Source organism: Protopterus annectens, chromosome 4.part0 (assembly GCF_019279795.1).
Source record: "Protopterus annectens isolate FY-2018-M chromosome 4.part0, PAN1.0, whole genome shotgun sequence".
Classification (NCBI taxonomy): Eukaryota; Metazoa; Chordata; order Ceratodontiformes; family Protopteridae; genus Protopterus; species Protopterus annectens.
Genome location: NC_056733.1, coordinates 1,038,295,250 through 1,038,312,633, shown reverse-complemented (window position 1 = coordinate 1,038,312,633; position 17,384 = coordinate 1,038,295,250). Strand labels below are relative to the sequence as shown.

General features: G+C 42.9%; 1 protein-coding gene across 1 annotated transcript in view; it reads left to right on the top strand.

Moving 5' to 3' along the window:
* The window catches only part of MYOT (myotilin), a 1,852,166-nt gene that overhangs the window by 1,694,133 nt on the left and 140,649 nt on the right, over positions 1-17,384 (top strand). Inside the window, exons 13-14 of the mRNA XM_044068976.1 lie at positions 10,759-10,891; positions 14,347-14,554. Coding sequence (XP_043924911.1) covers positions 10,759-10,891; positions 14,347-14,554 — 341 coding nt within the window. The remainder of the gene's footprint in view (positions 1-10,758; positions 10,892-14,346; positions 14,555-17,384) is intronic.

The following is a 17,384-nucleotide window of genomic DNA, read 5'->3' as shown; positions in this document are numbered from 1 at the left end:
CCCTTTTTTTTGGAAAAAAAAACCAAGGGGCTTTTTTTTTTTAGCCAATCCCCCCTTCCAGTTTAAAAAAAAAAGGGGGGTATCTGAATTGCAGGCCCTTATGGTAGTGGAGCCTTTCATCATCTTTCATGCGAACAGGGTGTCCCTCAGAACCAATCCATCCTTCATGCCCAAGGTGGTATCCAGTGTGGCTCTTAATCAGTCCATTCATTTGCCAACCTTCTTTCCCAATCCACAGAACAAAGGGGAACGGATACTGCATTCCTTAGATGTGCACAGACAACTTAGATTCTACTTGGACAGGACTAAACCTCAAAGGAAATCTGAACAACTGTTGGTGGCATTTGCTGCAGGGGCAGAGGGGAAGGCTATTTCAAAGCAAACCATTTCTAAATGGATAGGCCATTGCATTCATTTCTGCTATAAGCACCATGGAAAACCTATCCCCCGGGGGATCACACCTCACTCCACCGGGGCTGCATCTAGCTCTACAGCCTTTCTCACAGGCGTCCCTACCAGGGACATCCTAGAAGCTGCTACCTGGAGTTCTGTACATATTTTCACCAAGCATTATCATTTGCCAGTTTTCTCTAAATCCAGAGCTGACTTTGCCACTGCAGTCTTGCATGGCCTTATAGCTGATCCTAATGGTATTTAAATTCCTCCTCCGAACCATAGCTTTGAGAATCTACCCAAATGTAATGACTGCAACAGTGAAACATGAAGAACATAGCACAGTTGTGTACACTTACCATAAATGTAGATGCTCAAGTGTATTCACTGTTGCACCCCTGATTACCCTCCCTTCAGCCCCCTAACTTCTTTTGGTTATACCTTTACTTTCCTTTACTATGCATAAAAAAAGCTTTTTGGTGTATTTGCTTTTTTGTTGTAGAGGTATATCATTGTACTTTTATATTTAATTGCATCCCATTAGGGGGGCACCTGACATCTGGGGCAAGAAAAACTGATGTAATGGCGTCGGCTGCATGTTTTATACACCTGACATCATGGAAGAAGGGACAGCAACTGAAGCAGGACCCAAGACTTTGTTAATCAGGCCGACTTGAGGGCTACCTGCAAGCAGATAACCCAAATGTAATGACTGCAACAGTGAATACACTCAAACATCTACATTTATGGTAAGTGTACACAACTGTACTTTCTCTGCACTTCCCTTTGGCTTATCTACTGCGCCCAGGTAATTCACAAAGTGTCTAGCTCCAGCCATTGCATTTTGCAGGCAGAGAAATATTCAAATATACCCATATGTGGACGATTGTCTGATTCAGGCAGAAAGCCAGGAATTGCTATTAAAACATCTGGAATTCATAAAGAAACTTCTAAACTCACTGGGGTACATCATAAACAAAAAGAAATCTCACCTTGTACCCTGCCTACAAATTGTATTCATGGGATCAAGCTTGAATATAATTTCCCAGATGGCTTTTTTTACTCCAGAGAAACAAGTTTATTTGACAACCTGCCACAAAGACCCAGCTATCTGCACTGAAAATCCTGCAAGCCCTGGGGTTCATGGCCTCGTGCATACTACTAATTCCATATGCAAGACTGCACATGAGGAAACTACAATGGTATCTAAAAAGGCTATGGTGTCAACATTCTCAGGACCTGGAATCAATGATTCCTATCATTCCTTGTATAAAGACAGAGTTCCTTTGATGGACAGAGGCCTGCTACCACAACAAGGGGCTCCCAGTCACTCTACCCCCTGCCGCACAAACCCTAATAACAGATGCATCAGACTATGCATGGGGGGGCTCACTTGGCAGGGCAGTGCATTCAGGGCAAATGGAACTCGAGACAGATGTGCCTGCATATCAACCAAAAAGAAATGTTAGCTGTACAGAATTCCCTGACAGCCTTCAAGGACCACATTCTTCCAGGACAATTATTGGTAAAGACAGTCAACACCACAGATGTTCACCGTGTTACACTGCTGCAGTCATTACACTTGGGTCAGGCAGTTCCCCACTCGGCCTGAGTTCCAAAGTCTTGGTCCGGCATTGGTTGCTGTCGCCTCCTCCCTGACATCAGTGCAACAGGGGTATATAAGATGTAGCCAACGCCATTTTCTTCAGTCTTTCTTGCCGTGCGGTGCCTGAAGCAAAAGCATTTCGCAAGTGCCGGTCAGCCGTCTCCTGAGATTTTCATTCCGAATCCACAACTGAAGTCTTCTACAAAGCTAAGTAACCAGTTGGGGAAACTTTTTCTTGCCTCAGACCGATGTCAGTAAAAGTTAGTAACTGTATTTCTTGTGGGAAGCAAATACCTCATAAAGATTTCCATTCCTATTGTATCCCATGCCTAGGCCCTGACTATGATGTCACTGGTTGTCGGTTTTGTGCTAGGTTTAACAAGCGCACTATTAAACGTCGGTTTGATTTTGCCCGACATTATTTTGGTAGAAAATTCAATTATACCATGCTGTCGGAACTTCCAATGACTGGAATACACAAAAAGCGCAAAGACAAGGATAGGCATCCGAGGCCCAAAACTGACGACGAAGCCCCTTCTAGGCCACTCGCCGGTTCTCCGGTTTTCAGCGAGGCGCCTTCGCAGTCCCTGACGACCACTTTTGTAGAACCACAAGCCACATCTGACTCCCACGTGGAGATGGCTGGGCCTTCGGACACACAAGTTCTTCAGCCTACCGTGACTAACCTTTCAGAGGGATCCGGAGTAGCTGAGCAAGCCACAGCTACAGAGGGTGTCTTCAGACCTACTCAGTTAAGCATTAAACCCTCAGCTAAGTCTAAGCCTCCTTTAAAGTCAAAGAAACAAATACAGCATTCTCCAGGACAGGCCTCCATGCCTAAGAAACAAATGCTCAACATGGCCGAAGACCTAATCACTCTGATCAGGGGGTCCCATCCCCCTCCTGATAAAAGGCCTAGACAGGATGCAGACTGTGACTCATCCAATCAGGTGTCCATCTCTTCTGATTCATTCTCAGACTTAGGATACTCCTTACCCCCTTATGAGGATTCTGATGCTGAGGAATCTATTCCATCAGCCTGTCCGTCTGAGGACTACTCATTTGGGGAAACCCTACATACCATGAGGGAGCATTTCCACTGGGAAGGCCAGGATTATTCAGAATCCAAGAAATGGCTCAGAGACTTCCTTTTATTACCTCAACACAGACCCCTTGCTATTCCGCCAGTGTTAGATATTGTGGATGATGTGTATACTGAATCCAGCTTAAATCCTGATTCCTTACCTCCAGCCCCTGTTAAACCTGACAGATACTACAGAGTCCCTGACTCACATAAATTTTTGTATAAAAGCCCTGTAGCTGACCCTGAAACTATTTCTCAGGGACCCAAAGGAGTTAAGGCCCCATCAGCCAAGAATCCAGTTCCCCCTGACAGAGATTCCAGAGCATTAGACAGATGGGGAAAGAAAGTATATACATCTGCAACTTTAGCAATGAGAGCCTTAAATTGCCAGTTTCACATGCTAAAATATCAGCAATTTTTACTGTCTCAGTTAAAACAAAAAATGCTTCCAGAATCAGATCCTCCTAATTTTAAAGAAATGCAGGATTTATTGCATGCAGCTGAACAAGTGGGAAAGCATACTTTGCAATGTGGTTTTGATTCTCTAGAGGCCTCCTGCAGAGCAGCAGTTACAGGCTCTGTCATTAGAAGATATGCTTGGTTAAAAGAACATACGTTACCAGATCATGTTAAAGCAAAATTATTGGATGCACCTTTGCAGCAGGATGTGTTATTTGGAGTTAAGGCAGAAGAGGTACTAAAGAAAATGGAGGATAAGGCAACATCTATGCAAACGGTGAAGGATTTCTTACAGGTTCAGCCTCCTAGATTTAGCAGAAACTGGCCAACTAAGAATTGGTCCTTTCCAATTACAGACAGATCTCAAAGGGGAAGATGCAGACATCCAAGAGGTAGAGGTCAAACACAAGGTACTTATAGGCCTCGACAATGGGTTGCATCAGGCCAGAAAGAAGGGGAAGACAGGCCCCAACCATATAAAAAACAGCTCCAATTACTTCCCACTACAGCTGCCAAACAAATCCTTATTGGTAGCCCCCTTGGGAGGAAAACTGGCACTCTTCTACCACAACTGGCAAATGATCACCAAAGACAAATGGGTTCTCAACATTGTATTTCAAGGTTACAGGTTCCACTTTCACACTCTGCCAAGGTTAAAAGGAATGCCAAACCTGCCACCAAATCAATGGGCAGAGGCTCAAAAACAAATTACAGCACTCATGGATGTGAGAGCTATTCAAAAGGTACCATCACAGGAGCAAGGACAAGGATTTTACTCAAGACTCTGGTACCCAGAAAGGACAAAGCCTGGAGGCTCATTCTGGATCTTTCATCTCTAAATACTTACCTGGATGTTCCGAAATTCAAAATGTTGACATTACAGCAGCTTCTTCCCATGCTGGGCAAGAAAGCTTGGCTCGTGACTTTGGACCTCAAAGAGGCATACCTGCATGTCCCTATCAGACAAAACTGCAGAAGATACCTCAGATTCGTAGCGGGTTCAATGCACTACCAATTCTCTGCACTACCCTTTGGCTTATCTACTGTGCCCAGGGTCTTCACAAAGTGCCTGGCACCAGTAATTGCATTTTGCAGACAGAAAGGAATTCAAATTTATCTGTACCTGGACGACTGCCTGATTCAAGCAGAGAGCAAGGACATTCTTCTAAAGCATCTGGCGTTTGTAAAAAAGTTATTAAGTTGCCTGGGGTACACAGTAAATGAAAAGAAATCAAAACTAGTGCCCTCACAAGAGATTATATTCCTGGGTGCCAGCTTGAACACAACGGCCCAGATGGCTTATCTCACGCCAGACAAACAAGGACAACTGACTCAATATTTTCAACTGATGGCAACAAAGACCCAACTCCCTGCAAGAAAAATTCTGCAGGCCTTGGGTCACATGGCATCTTGCATACTACTAATGCCATATGCCAGACTGCATATGAGGAAACTACAATGGTTCCTAAAAAATGTATGGTCTCAACACTGTCAAAGTTTGGAAACAGTTATATCACTAATCCTTTGCCTTCAACAGGAGTTTCAGTGGTGGGCTCAAGCTTGTCACCTCAACAAGGGACAGCCTTTTACACAACCCACAGCCAGGCAAACACTGACAACAGATGCATTGGATTACGTCTGGGGAGCACACATGGCAGGCAAATGTATTCAGGGCACATGGCCCGCAGAACAAAGGCATACAAAGGCATCTTCACATCAATCAAAAAGAGATGCTAGCTGTACAAAATGCGCTTATAGCTTTCAAGGACATGCTGCATCCAGGACAACTACTACTAAAGACAGACAACACCACAGTTATGTGGTACATAAACAAGCAAGGGGGCACTCACTCCTACCCCCTATGCAGACAAGCTATGACCTTGTGGAACACAGCTATAAACCTTCAAGTTCATCTGCAAGCACAATTCCTGCCAGGAGACAAAAACACATTGGCAGACGACTTAAGCAGAAACATTATGGATCCCCACGAATGGGAGTTGAATCCACAAATATTCAGAATTATAACATAGAAATGGTGGAGCCCGGACATAGATCTGTTTGCATCCCCAATAAACTGCCAGCTACAAAAATTCTGCACAAGGAGTTACCATCCACAAGCATGGAAAGTGGATGCCCTCTCATTCAGCTGGGAGAATCTACAAGTATACGCTTTCCCACCACTACCTCTCCTGCCAAAGGTACTCATAAAAGCCAGGCAGGAAGAGCCAAATATGATCCTGATTGCACCAGACTGGCCACGCCAGCACTGGTACCCAATCTTAAGGAGCTTAGCACAAGAACCACCCTGGATTTTGCCTCAAAGCCCAAATCTGCTGACTCAGCACACCAAACAAATACTACACAGCCAGCTAAAGACCTTAAACCTAGCTGCATGGAAGATTCCTTAGTCAAGCAAGCAATGCCTCTCTCCAAAGCTGTTATGGATGTCATTCTGGAGGCCAGAACGCCTAGTACCAGGAAAGCCTTTTCGGATAAATGGAAGAAATTCTGTGCCTGGAACCAAGCTCACAGACTTGACCCTCTTGTCCCAAACATTCCTCAGATACTACAATACTTAACTGAGATGCTGGACAAAGGACTCTCCTTCTCATCTATCAAGATCCACGCCTCTGCCATCTCTGCTCATTACAACATGGATCCACCAATTTTCTCTAATCCTCTGTTAAAACAGTACCTCAGAGGGGCTGAAAACACAAGACTGCCCCGTAGAGCACCTACTCCAACTTGGGACCTCAATTTTGTTTTGGAGAAGCTAACTTTACCTCCTTTTGAGCCAGCCATTACAGCAGAATTAAAATATATCTCTTGGAAAACTGCTCTGCTCCTGGCAATAATGTCAGCATGAAGAGTTTCAGAATTACAGGCACTAATGGCAGTGGAACCTTTCCTCATTTTCTACCAGGACAGGGTGTCTTTAAGAACTAACCCTACTTTTATGCCAAAGGTGGTATCCAGTGTGGCTCTAAACCAAACTATTCACCTGCCAACTTTTTATCCTAAACCACAGAATAAAGGGGAGAGACTACTGCACTCTTTGGACATTCACAGGCAGTTACGCTTCTACTTGGATAAAACCAAAGTTTTCAGAAAATCTGAACAATTACTGGTAGCATATGCTGCAGGAGCACAGGGAAAAGCTATTTCAAAACAGACAATCTCAAAATGGATAGGACATTGTATACGTTTCTGCTACACATACCATGGAAAACCTGTACCTAGCAGCATTAGATCTCACTCCACCAGGGCAACAGTCACTTCAACTGCCTACCTCAGGGGAGTACCTACCAAGGATATTTTGGAAGCAGCAACTTGGAGTTCTGTACATACCTTCACCAAGCATTACCATCTGCCTCTATACTCAAAATCCAGAGCTGGCGTCATCACTGCAGTGCTGCAGGGCCTTTAGCCACCCCTAATGCCTTATAGAACCAGCCACCCTTCCTCAGCTTTGGGATTCTACCCAAGTGTAATGACTGCAGCAGTGTAACACGATGAACATAGTACAGTTTTGTACCTACCATAAATGTAGATGTTCGAGTGTATACATTGCTGTAGTCCAGGTTACCCTCCCTCCTTCCCCTCTTACTGGCTGGTACGTACCTATGTCTTCTACCCTTACTACCTATGGGGAGTATTTGCTGATAGCTGTAAGTTGTTTTTTTGCTTTTCTTATGTATGTTTTATTAGCAATTGAAATTGCCTACCTATTTAGAGGCACCTGACATCTGGGACAAGAAAAACTGAAGAAAATAGCGTCGGCTGCATCTTATATACCCCTGTCGCACTGACGTCAGGGAGGAGGCGACAGCAACCGATGCCGGACCAAGACTTTGGAACTCAGGCCGACTGGGGAACCGCCTGACGGCAGGATAACCCAAGTATAATGACTGCAGCAGTGTATACACTCGAACATCTACATTTATGGTAGGTACAAAACTGTACTTTATGTGGTACATAAACAAGTAGGGGGAACCCACTCATACCCTCTCTGCAGAGTAGCCATGGCTCTGTGGAACACAGCCTTGAGCTACCAAGTGCACCTACAAGTGCAATTCCTGCCAGGCAAGCTAAAATTCACTGGCAGGCGACCGAAGCAGAAATCTCATGGACCCACATGAGTGGAAACTGGAACCAAACATATTCAACCTCTTGAGAAACAAATGGGGGAATCCAGAGATAGACATGTTTGCCTCCCCTCAGAACTACCATTTGGACAAATATTGCACAAGGACTTCCCACAGTCAAGCTTGGAATGTGGATGCCCTGTCCTTTACCTGGGAAAGCCTCTCAGTTTATGCCTTTCCCCCTCTGCCTCTCCTCTCGAAGGTTCTGCTAAAGATCAAACAGGACAAACCAAGAACAATACTGATTGCACCACACTGGCCATGCCAGCACTGATACTGCCTCTTGCGCAGTGTGTCACTGCTGGAACCATGGCACCTGCCCCAGACCCCTGCCCTGCTGTCCCAGCAGGAGGGCCAGATTCTGCACCCTCAGCTTCAAACCCTGAACCTTGCAGCCTGGCTAATTCCTTGAGCTCTCCAATAGCATCCCTCAGTAAGCAGGTGCTAGATGTCATTCTGGAGGCAAGGAGGCCTAGTACTAGAAAATCCTATGCTGAAAAGTGGAAAAGATACTGTTCCTGGAGCCAGACTCAGGAGATGGATAGAACGGTGCCCAGCTTACCACATATTCTTCAGTTTGTTTGTTTGTGTCTTTCAGCTTTTCCCGGTTAGGGGTCGCCACAGCGGAACTCCAGTCCGCTAATGATTGGCAGTTGATTTTACGCATCGCTTGCCAGGCCTGATGCACAACCTTCAACAAAGGTACGCCCATTCATGCATGTCTCCACGCAGAAGACGCTCTAGCTGAGAATCGAACCAGACAGCGTCTTACTGGGTGGCGACAATGCCACCGCAGCACCGCCACCGTGGGTACCACATATTCTTCAGTACTTAACAGAAATGCTCCACAAGGGCCTTTCCTTCTCTTCAATTAAAATTCATGCCTCTGACATTTCAGCACATTATAATACTGAACCATCCCTCTTCTCTCACCCCCTGCTAAAGCAATTTCTCAGAGGGGCCAAAAATTTAAGACCCCCCCCAGGGGAGCCCCTACTCCAGCCTGGGACCTTAACTTTGTATTGGAAAAGCTCACTCTCCCTCCTTTTGAGCCAGCTGCAACTGCAGAGTTGAAATTTCTTTCTTGGAAAACAGCCTTCCTTCTAGCCATCACTTCAGCAAGAAGAGTGTCTGAATTACAGGCCCTCATGGCAGTGGAGCCCTTCATCATCTTCCATGCAGACAGGGTGTCCCTCAGGACCAATCCTTCCTTTATGCCCAAGATGATGTCTAGTGTGGCCCTTAATCAGTCCATTCATTTTCCTACTTTTTTCCCGAATCCACAAAACAAAGGAGAACGAATACTGCACTCTGGATGTGCACAAACAACTTAGATTTTATTTGAACAGGACTAAACCTCTCAGAAAATCTGAACAACTGCTAGCTGGCTTTGTTGCAGGGGCAGAGGGGAAAGCCATTTCAAAGCAAACCATTTCTAAGTGGATAGCCCATTGCATTCATTTCTGCTATAAGCACCATGGAAAACCTACCCCACAGGGGAATAAGATCACATTCCACCAGGGCTGCATCTACCTCTACAGCCTTTCTCAGAGGTGTACCTACCAGGGACATCCTAGAATCTGCTACCTGGAGCTCTGTACATACATTCACCAAGCATTATCACATGCCTATTTTTTCTAAATCCAGAGCTGGTTTTGCCACTGCAGTCTTGCAGGGCTTACTAGCTGGTCCTAATGCTCTCTAACTTCCTCCTCCATTGCTTAGCTGTGGGAATCAAGCCAAATGGAAATACGAAGAACATAGTACAGTTGTGTACACTTACAATAAATGTAGATGTTCGAGTGTATTCACTGTTGCAGTCTTGGTTACCCTCCCTCCAGCCCCCGACTTCTCTTGGCTCTACCTTCCTTCTTGTTTGGTGTATTTAAGCCTTCCGGTGTATTTGCTTTTTGTTGGAGGTGTAACCTAACATATAATTGCTTCCCATTATGGGGCCACCTGACATCTGGGGCAAGAAAAACTGATGTAATGGCGTTGTCTGCATGTTTTATACCCCTGACGACCTGACGTCATGGAAGAAGAGACAGCATCCAACGCAGGAATCCAATACTTTGATATTCAGGCAGGCTGAGGGCTACCTGCAGGCAGAAAACCCAAATGTAATTTCTGCAACAGTGAATACACTTGAACATCTACATTTCTGGTAAGTGTACACAACTGTACTTTCTACTCTGTGTTCTACCTTTTCCTCTTATGATGCATCTTGTAGTGGATGGGTGTGCTATTGTAGGCTGTGTTCTACCTTTTCTCTTATGACACATCATAGAGTGGATTAGTATGTTATTGTTGTAGCCTGTCTTCAACCTTTTCTCTTAGATTAGATCTTGAAGAAGATTGTCTTTCAGTTAGTTCACAACACCCGCCTAATAAAAACATAAGTGTGTATGTGTTAGCCGCCAGAGGGTTATGGTGGTACATCAACTCTCAGTGAAATTCTTTATAAAATTGTGTGTCACATCATTGGGGGAGGGGTGTCATTCTGACTGATTATTGGACAGTCGGCTGCTGTGGCACCAGCCATCAGATAAAAGACTTGGTGAGACCAGTGGATAGAGGGTGAAGAACTGCTTTGGACATGCGTTTGCATTCGGGAGGGGTCTCCCTGTGGAAATCAGTGCAGCAAGTTAGAAAATGAAAATTTAAATGGAAATCTCTTTTGGGATACAAGCAGTAGCTTGATATGACAGCTAGCCACCTGGCATGTCAATTCAATGTGTATTCCATGTACATGCCACTGACATAGCGTAGTCATTTCTGAGAAGCAGTCATTGTTAATAGGGCCTTTGTCATCTTGCTGTCGTTTACTGGCATTTTGTAAAGATGGGAGAATAAGAGTTGTGCCTCTTCTTATGTTGCATTCCTTTGTAAAACTGATTCTACTGCTGTAACATTGCTTTTAAATGTTTCTGTTTTCCGTAATGTGGCCATTTTTTTAATAGTAGAACAAGCCATTGTTTATTAAAAGCTGTAGGAAATTATGCATGCATTTAAACACTTGGTATACTGATTAAAGGATTAAAACATTTACCTCTAACCGTGATGTTCCACAGAAGCAGGACAAGCTCTCGAGGAGAAGAAACTGTTGACACTACTGTACATGAAAAGTTTTATCCTCCTCGATTTCTACAAGTACCAGATGATATCATAGTAGAAGAGGGAAGATTTTTGAGGATTGACTTTAAAGTAAGTTGGATTTTTAAGTTTCATACTTCATTCATGTCAATTTCTAGTTCTGCTTATTTGATTTAATGCCACTTTAGCTTGGAAGGGAAAACAGGATAGTAAGAACTTAAACATTTAAATTCTAATTTATTAGATGCCATGCTGGGTCAAGCTGGTTTCTCTGATAATTATCTTGTATGACATGGTTAAACGGAGGTACAAAACAAAAAGTTTGTCTATCTCTTTAGCCATAAAGTGTGTGTGTGTGTGTGTGTGTGTGTGTGTGTGTGTGTGTGTGTGTGTGTGTGTGTGTGTGTGTGTGTGTGTGTGTGTGTGTGTGTACGTGTGTGTGTGTGTGTACATGTAGATATATGTTTGCAACACATGCACACACACACACACACACACACACACACATGTATATCATGTGTATAGAGACAAATAAAAGGACTGATTAAAGTAATAAACATAAAAAGATATACTTAGAGTTTCTGTAAGTGCAATCTAAATATAGGCTAGTTAAGCCATATACAAGTGTATACATAGGCTTACTATTGTTTCTTCGAATGACAAAACACTTGCCATTCGAAACAACGAATAGTAACACCGAAAATGACAAAAACGAGCGGTGACAATGTCAAACCAAATGCCCGACACATTTCATTCGACATTTTTGTCGAAACCAGCACGTGATAGCTGTATAGGAGCTTATGGAAATCAGACTCCTATATGACATATCACGGTTTTGCAGGGGGGCAAGCCACCCTGTACCCCCCATGTGGGGGGGCTGTGCCCCTCCCCACTTACATATTCTAACTCCAAGATCACACTACAGTGGGGATATGGATGAATTTACAATCCCCACTGTACCGCGATCTCCGTGCAGATAGCCAAATTACACTTATGCGAATGCAGTAGTGCATTCGCATAAGTGTCTTCGACTATCTCAGCAACTATTGTTTATGCGCTCGACATTCTGATTTTTGGCACACTGCTGCCAACAGAATGTAGTTCACACAAACAATAGTAAACCGTATACATATGTACAGTTACAATTTGATCAGCATTGGATACACAAATATGCAAGCAAAACAGTCTAGATAAACAGGAACAGGTCCTGAATCATTAATTTGGCTTGTCATACATATTTGTTTGCATCTATAACATGCTGTCTTAATTGCCTCGAAGTGTTATTTTAGATCTCTGGTGTTCTTTTTGTGGTTAACGTTTTGGAGTAAGTTAGCCTGTTTTGTGAGAGTAAAATGTACTACTTTGTGAGAAACGCTTTGTGCCTGATCATTGAAGATTCTGATATATATATATATATATATATATATATATATATATATATATATATATATATATATATATATAGTTTCTGTCCACTTAGTTAAATAGTGATAATATTGACATAGGGAGATGTTAAACTCTGGCTTACTGACTTCCGCAGTTAAGAGTTACATGTTTTTGCAGGATAACAGGTTTCTTTGGTCAGTGTTAGAGTAAGGACTAGGGTAGGGGATAGCTTTAGTTTTGTGTCTGTTTGTATGTTTTTGTTAGTGTTTATCAGTGTCCGGGATTTATGGTTAAGTTAGGTGATAGTTTTGTATGGTGTATGTGTGTGTGTCTTTACCTGACCTGCAAATGATACTCTGAGGAAGGGATTTTTGTTAAGGCAGTGTGATGGGCTGGGGTTAGGGCAGGGTTACATTAGCACACACGAGTAAGGTGAGATGGGGGTGAAGTTCCCATGTGCTAACCCTATACCTGCCCCTAATCCCAGCACAATACATTATTTTAACAAAAAAACTTTCCCTGAGGTTAGCACTTTTCTAACAAACTTTCTGTGATGCTTTTTTTGTTTGTTTGTTTTTTACTATCATCTGATTAGAAAAGGAACGTGTTTTCTTTCCTTTTTCAATCGGTCTGTTTTATTTTTCCAATGTTAAGTGGTTTTTGATGTGCAGAAATCGATGTTTTCAGCATTAATGTTTCTGTATGTCAGTCACAAGTTACCAAGTTGTCAGCCAACTGGTCAAACAATGGCATCATTGAGTGCAGATTTTTGTTTTCTGAAGGTTGGTATGATCGTTGGATACTGTATTTAATGTGCAAGATGAGCTTCTGTGGGAGGGTACTTTTTACTGATGTCATCTTCTTTTCCTGTGAGCATGCCTCCAAATTACTCCCCATATCTACTGTTTACTGCTTTAGGTCTACTGCAAAAAGTGCCTTGGTTCTAAAGCTACCTCTCTGCAGCTTGGTCAGATCCGGTCATGCCTTCTCCATCTTACGTCCTAATACTAACCACACACACTATATTATTAGAAACTCATTGCTTATCTTTAAAGTCTCCTTAATCACCCACCTTAAAGAAATGTCAGTCTGTTTCTGCTTTTTTCCATTCAAGGTAAGCCTGTATCAACTTACTCCTGACTGTCCTATCTTCCAGTTATATTTTTTCACTCCGGACAACTGTTACGCTGTGAGCTGTGTACAAGTTTTGGGTTTGGAAAATGTCTGACTCTAAGCAAGTAAGTTAACCAGACAGTGTTCTCATGGGTCAGCCCTTGGAAAAAGCAGTAGTGTCTATTGGGTGTACCTGGTTCACAGAGAAATAAAAAAGGATAACACTGTTCCATTCACAGCAGAAAAGCACAGAAATCACTTGTTCACTTGTGTTAGAATGAAGAAAGTGTTTTTTCCCAAGGCTGCAGTGTACTGTTTTGATAACTTTTTTTCCCTACCAAAGTTGTGGAACCATGAAGTTGGTATGTACACCTTCAGGGAAAGCTATAGTACCAACCTACAAAAATACGTATTTCAAACTGCTTCATTACACTGAACATAACAGGGACTGTTTATGCTATAAAGATTAAGTTGCTTTAATCCAAGAAATCAGATCTTAATTTCTCTTAACAAAACTAATTAAAAAAATCAACACCCCTTCCGCATGTGGACAAGACCTCATGCACCCAACAGTCTAGAGTCCAGACTGCTAGCAAACCTTCAATAGTAAAACATTTGGTAATTACATGCTCATGGAATAATTGGAGCCATACATGTTGGTTTAAAGTCAAGCCAGTGTATATTACTTATTTTTACATATTTCTTATGGTAGTATGCAGTATCATGGCATGTTCAACTGCTTCTGTTTAACCAGAAATAGCATTTATTTGCCATATTCACCTTCCCCATGCTGTACTTACCTCTTTTCTACAAAGTTTTTCAGACCACAAATTCCAAAGTGTGTTCATATATGGTGCAAGTCATTCTTTGGTTATTTTGGAAGTATTTTGGTATAGTAAAATACAACAATTAAGACTGACCCCTGTCCCCCACTCACATAATAGTAAAACATGCATATTATTGAAGTGTGGTGTCCCATTGCAGATGCAACGTGCATAGTGCATGCAGCATTAATGGACAATGTCCTTTTTATGTTGTGATTCAATAATGTTAACATTTTTTTGTAGGTTAGTGGATTGCCAACTCCAGATGTCAAGTGGTTTTTGGATGGAAGACCTGTCCGTCCTGATGATTTCCATAAAATGTTAGTATCAGAAAAGGGACTTCATTCGTTTATCTTTGAATTTGTCCAAGAGTATGATGCTGGAGTCTATGAGTGTGTAGCAACTAACCGTGCAGGCTTCAGTACATTTCACCTTGTGCTTGATGTAGTTGGTAAGTCATAATTTTAAGTTACTGTAACTTTTGTAAGTGTATACTCAGGACAATATTTTAGCACATGGGCTGATTTATTTGTCACATCTAAGTCACACTATGTCAAGAGCTTCCTCTTTCCTGTTTTAATTCTGAAAATTGTGTTAGTTTTTTTTCTTAATGATGACATGCTGTGAAAGGTGATGCAAATGCAAAAATCTGTTTACTAAAGTACTTTATTTCTACACTAGCTATGACTGTCAGAATTTGTACACATGCGGAAAGGCCCTGTTTTCTTTTAAGGAGAAATGTAATGGGTGGAAAGCCTGCTTGGTTTCTGTAAAAAAAAATGCACATAAAATCTCCTCTAACTTACACTAGAGATGTATTTTCAGTGGAGGTGATTACAGAGTGTTGACAATTTTAACTGTCTTTAGCTGACTCACTGCATGACATTATAAAGACGTATAACTGTAGATGTTCTTCGTGTTTCACTGTTGCAGTCATCACATTTGGGTTATCTGCCTGCAGGTAGCCCTCAGCTGTCCTGAATACCAGAGTCTTGGGATTTCTGCGTCGGATGCTGTCGCTTCTTCCATGACGTCAGGTCATCAGGGGTATAAAACATGCAGCCAATGCCATTACATCAGTCTTTCTTGCCGTGCGGTGCCCATAGCAAAAGCAGTTCGCAAGTGCTGGTCGGCCGACTCCTGAAATTTTTGTTTTTTGAGTTTCAGACCTGAAGTCTTTGAAAAGATAATTACCCCGTTGGGGATCCTTTTTTCTTGCTCTAACCGATGTCAGAAAAAGTTAATAATTGTCTTGCCTGTATAAAGCAAATACCTCACAGAGATTTTCATTCTTACTGCATCACCTGTTTATGCCCAGACCACGATGTCCCTCGCTGTCAGTTTTGTGCCTTGTTCAACGCTCAAACTATTTGTTGTCGGGCTATTTTTGTAGCTAAATTCTTTCGTTCTCAATCTCCGTACTCCAAAATGTCTTCGGTAAGCCATCCGACTACCGAGCTTCTGAAAAAACGAAAGGATAAAGACAGAGACAGACCACATAGGTCCAAGGCTGCCGACGATGTTACCATTAAGCTAGTCGTCAGTCTGCTGGCACACACACTTTCACAGCCCCTGATACCAGCTTCTGCAGATTCGCAGGCCTCTACTGAGACCCATTCGGAGTCCGGTATGCCGCGAGATGCTTCTTCGATTATGGAACCTGCTGATGTCTCTACCTTGGTTGGGTCCGGAGCTGCTGTGCAGGCACCGGCGTCTGAGAGTGTTTTCAGGCCTTCCAATCTTCATATTAAACCGACAACTTCCTTTCAAACCAAAAATACTGAATTTCTCAGGCCTAAAGTTTGCACTACGCATAGGAAATTGATGACCAAAGCTCATTCTAAGGCCCACATGCCACAAAAACAAATGATTAGAATGGCTGAGGACCTCATTACTTTAATTAGGGGAAGGCAGCCTTCCCCCTCAAAAAGACCCAGAACTGATTTTCCTTCTGATTCTTCTGATCAGGAATCTGATTACTCTGATCCTTCTGATTTCCAAGATATACCCTTATCTACCTATGAGGATTCTGATGCAGAGGATTCCATTCCCTCTGCTTCCCCTCCAGAGGATTTTTCCTTTGGTGAAACCCTGCACACCCTTAGAGAACATTTCTGCTAGGAGAGCCAGGACTACTCCCAGTCCAAAAGGAGACTAATTTTTAAGCTTGCCTCAGCACAGGCCTCTAGTTATCCCTCCTGTTCTGGAAATTGTAGATGATGTCTTCCTGGAATCCAGCCTTACCCTTGATATCTTGCCTCCAGCTCCCTGGAAACCTGACAGGTACTATAGAGTGCCTGACTCCCACAAATTTATTTTTAGGAATCCTACTGCGGATCTAGAGACCATTTCCCAGGGACCTGAAGGCATTAAGGCTACAACTGCCAAAAATCCTACCCCTTCGGACAGGGATTCTAGGGCATCAGATAGAGGGGGAGGGAAGGTATACACCTCTGCTACGCTTGCCATTAGGGCTTTAAATTGTCAGTTTCATATGTTAAAGTATCAGTAGCATATTATGGAGCTAATTAAACAAAAAATGTTGTTGATTCCTGATTGTGCAGAACACAAAGATTTACAAGAGTTAATGCATTCTGCTAACCAAGTTGGTAAACATACTTTGCAGTGTGGGTTTGATGCTTTAGAAGTATCTTGCAGGGCTGCTTTCACTGGGTCTGTTCTTATAAGACATGTTTGGCTTAAGGAACAAAACTTGCCAGATCATGTCAAAGCAAAATTACTGGATGCACCATTAAATCAAGAGCATCTATTTGATAATAAAGCAGAAGAAGTCCTCAAAAGAATAGAGGAGAAAGCTAAATCTATGCAAATTGTTAAGGATTTCTTACAAGTACATCCACCTAGATTCAGTAGGCATTGGCCTTCAAAAAACAGGCCTTTTCCAGTCCCTTCCAGGCCTTCTCAGTCCAAACCCAGGGGCAAAAGACCACCAAGACTTCAGTCTCAGGCTATGCACAGATCTAAGCATTGGAGTGCTCCCATGTCCAAAACAGGGAGTAGTAAGCCTCCATCCTTTGGTAAAATTGCACAATGACTTATCCTTAACTTTTCCAAGCCTTGCCCAGGTACTTGCACCTTTAGGAGGAAAACTTGCACTGCATGCCAAATATTGGCAATACATTACCCAAGACAAATGGGTCTTAAACATTGTTTCCCAGGGATACAGATTCCAATTCCACTCACTCCCATCCATAAGCAGATGGCCAGACCTACCACCAAACCAGTGAGCAGAGGCCCAAAAGCAAGTACTTTCTCTTCTC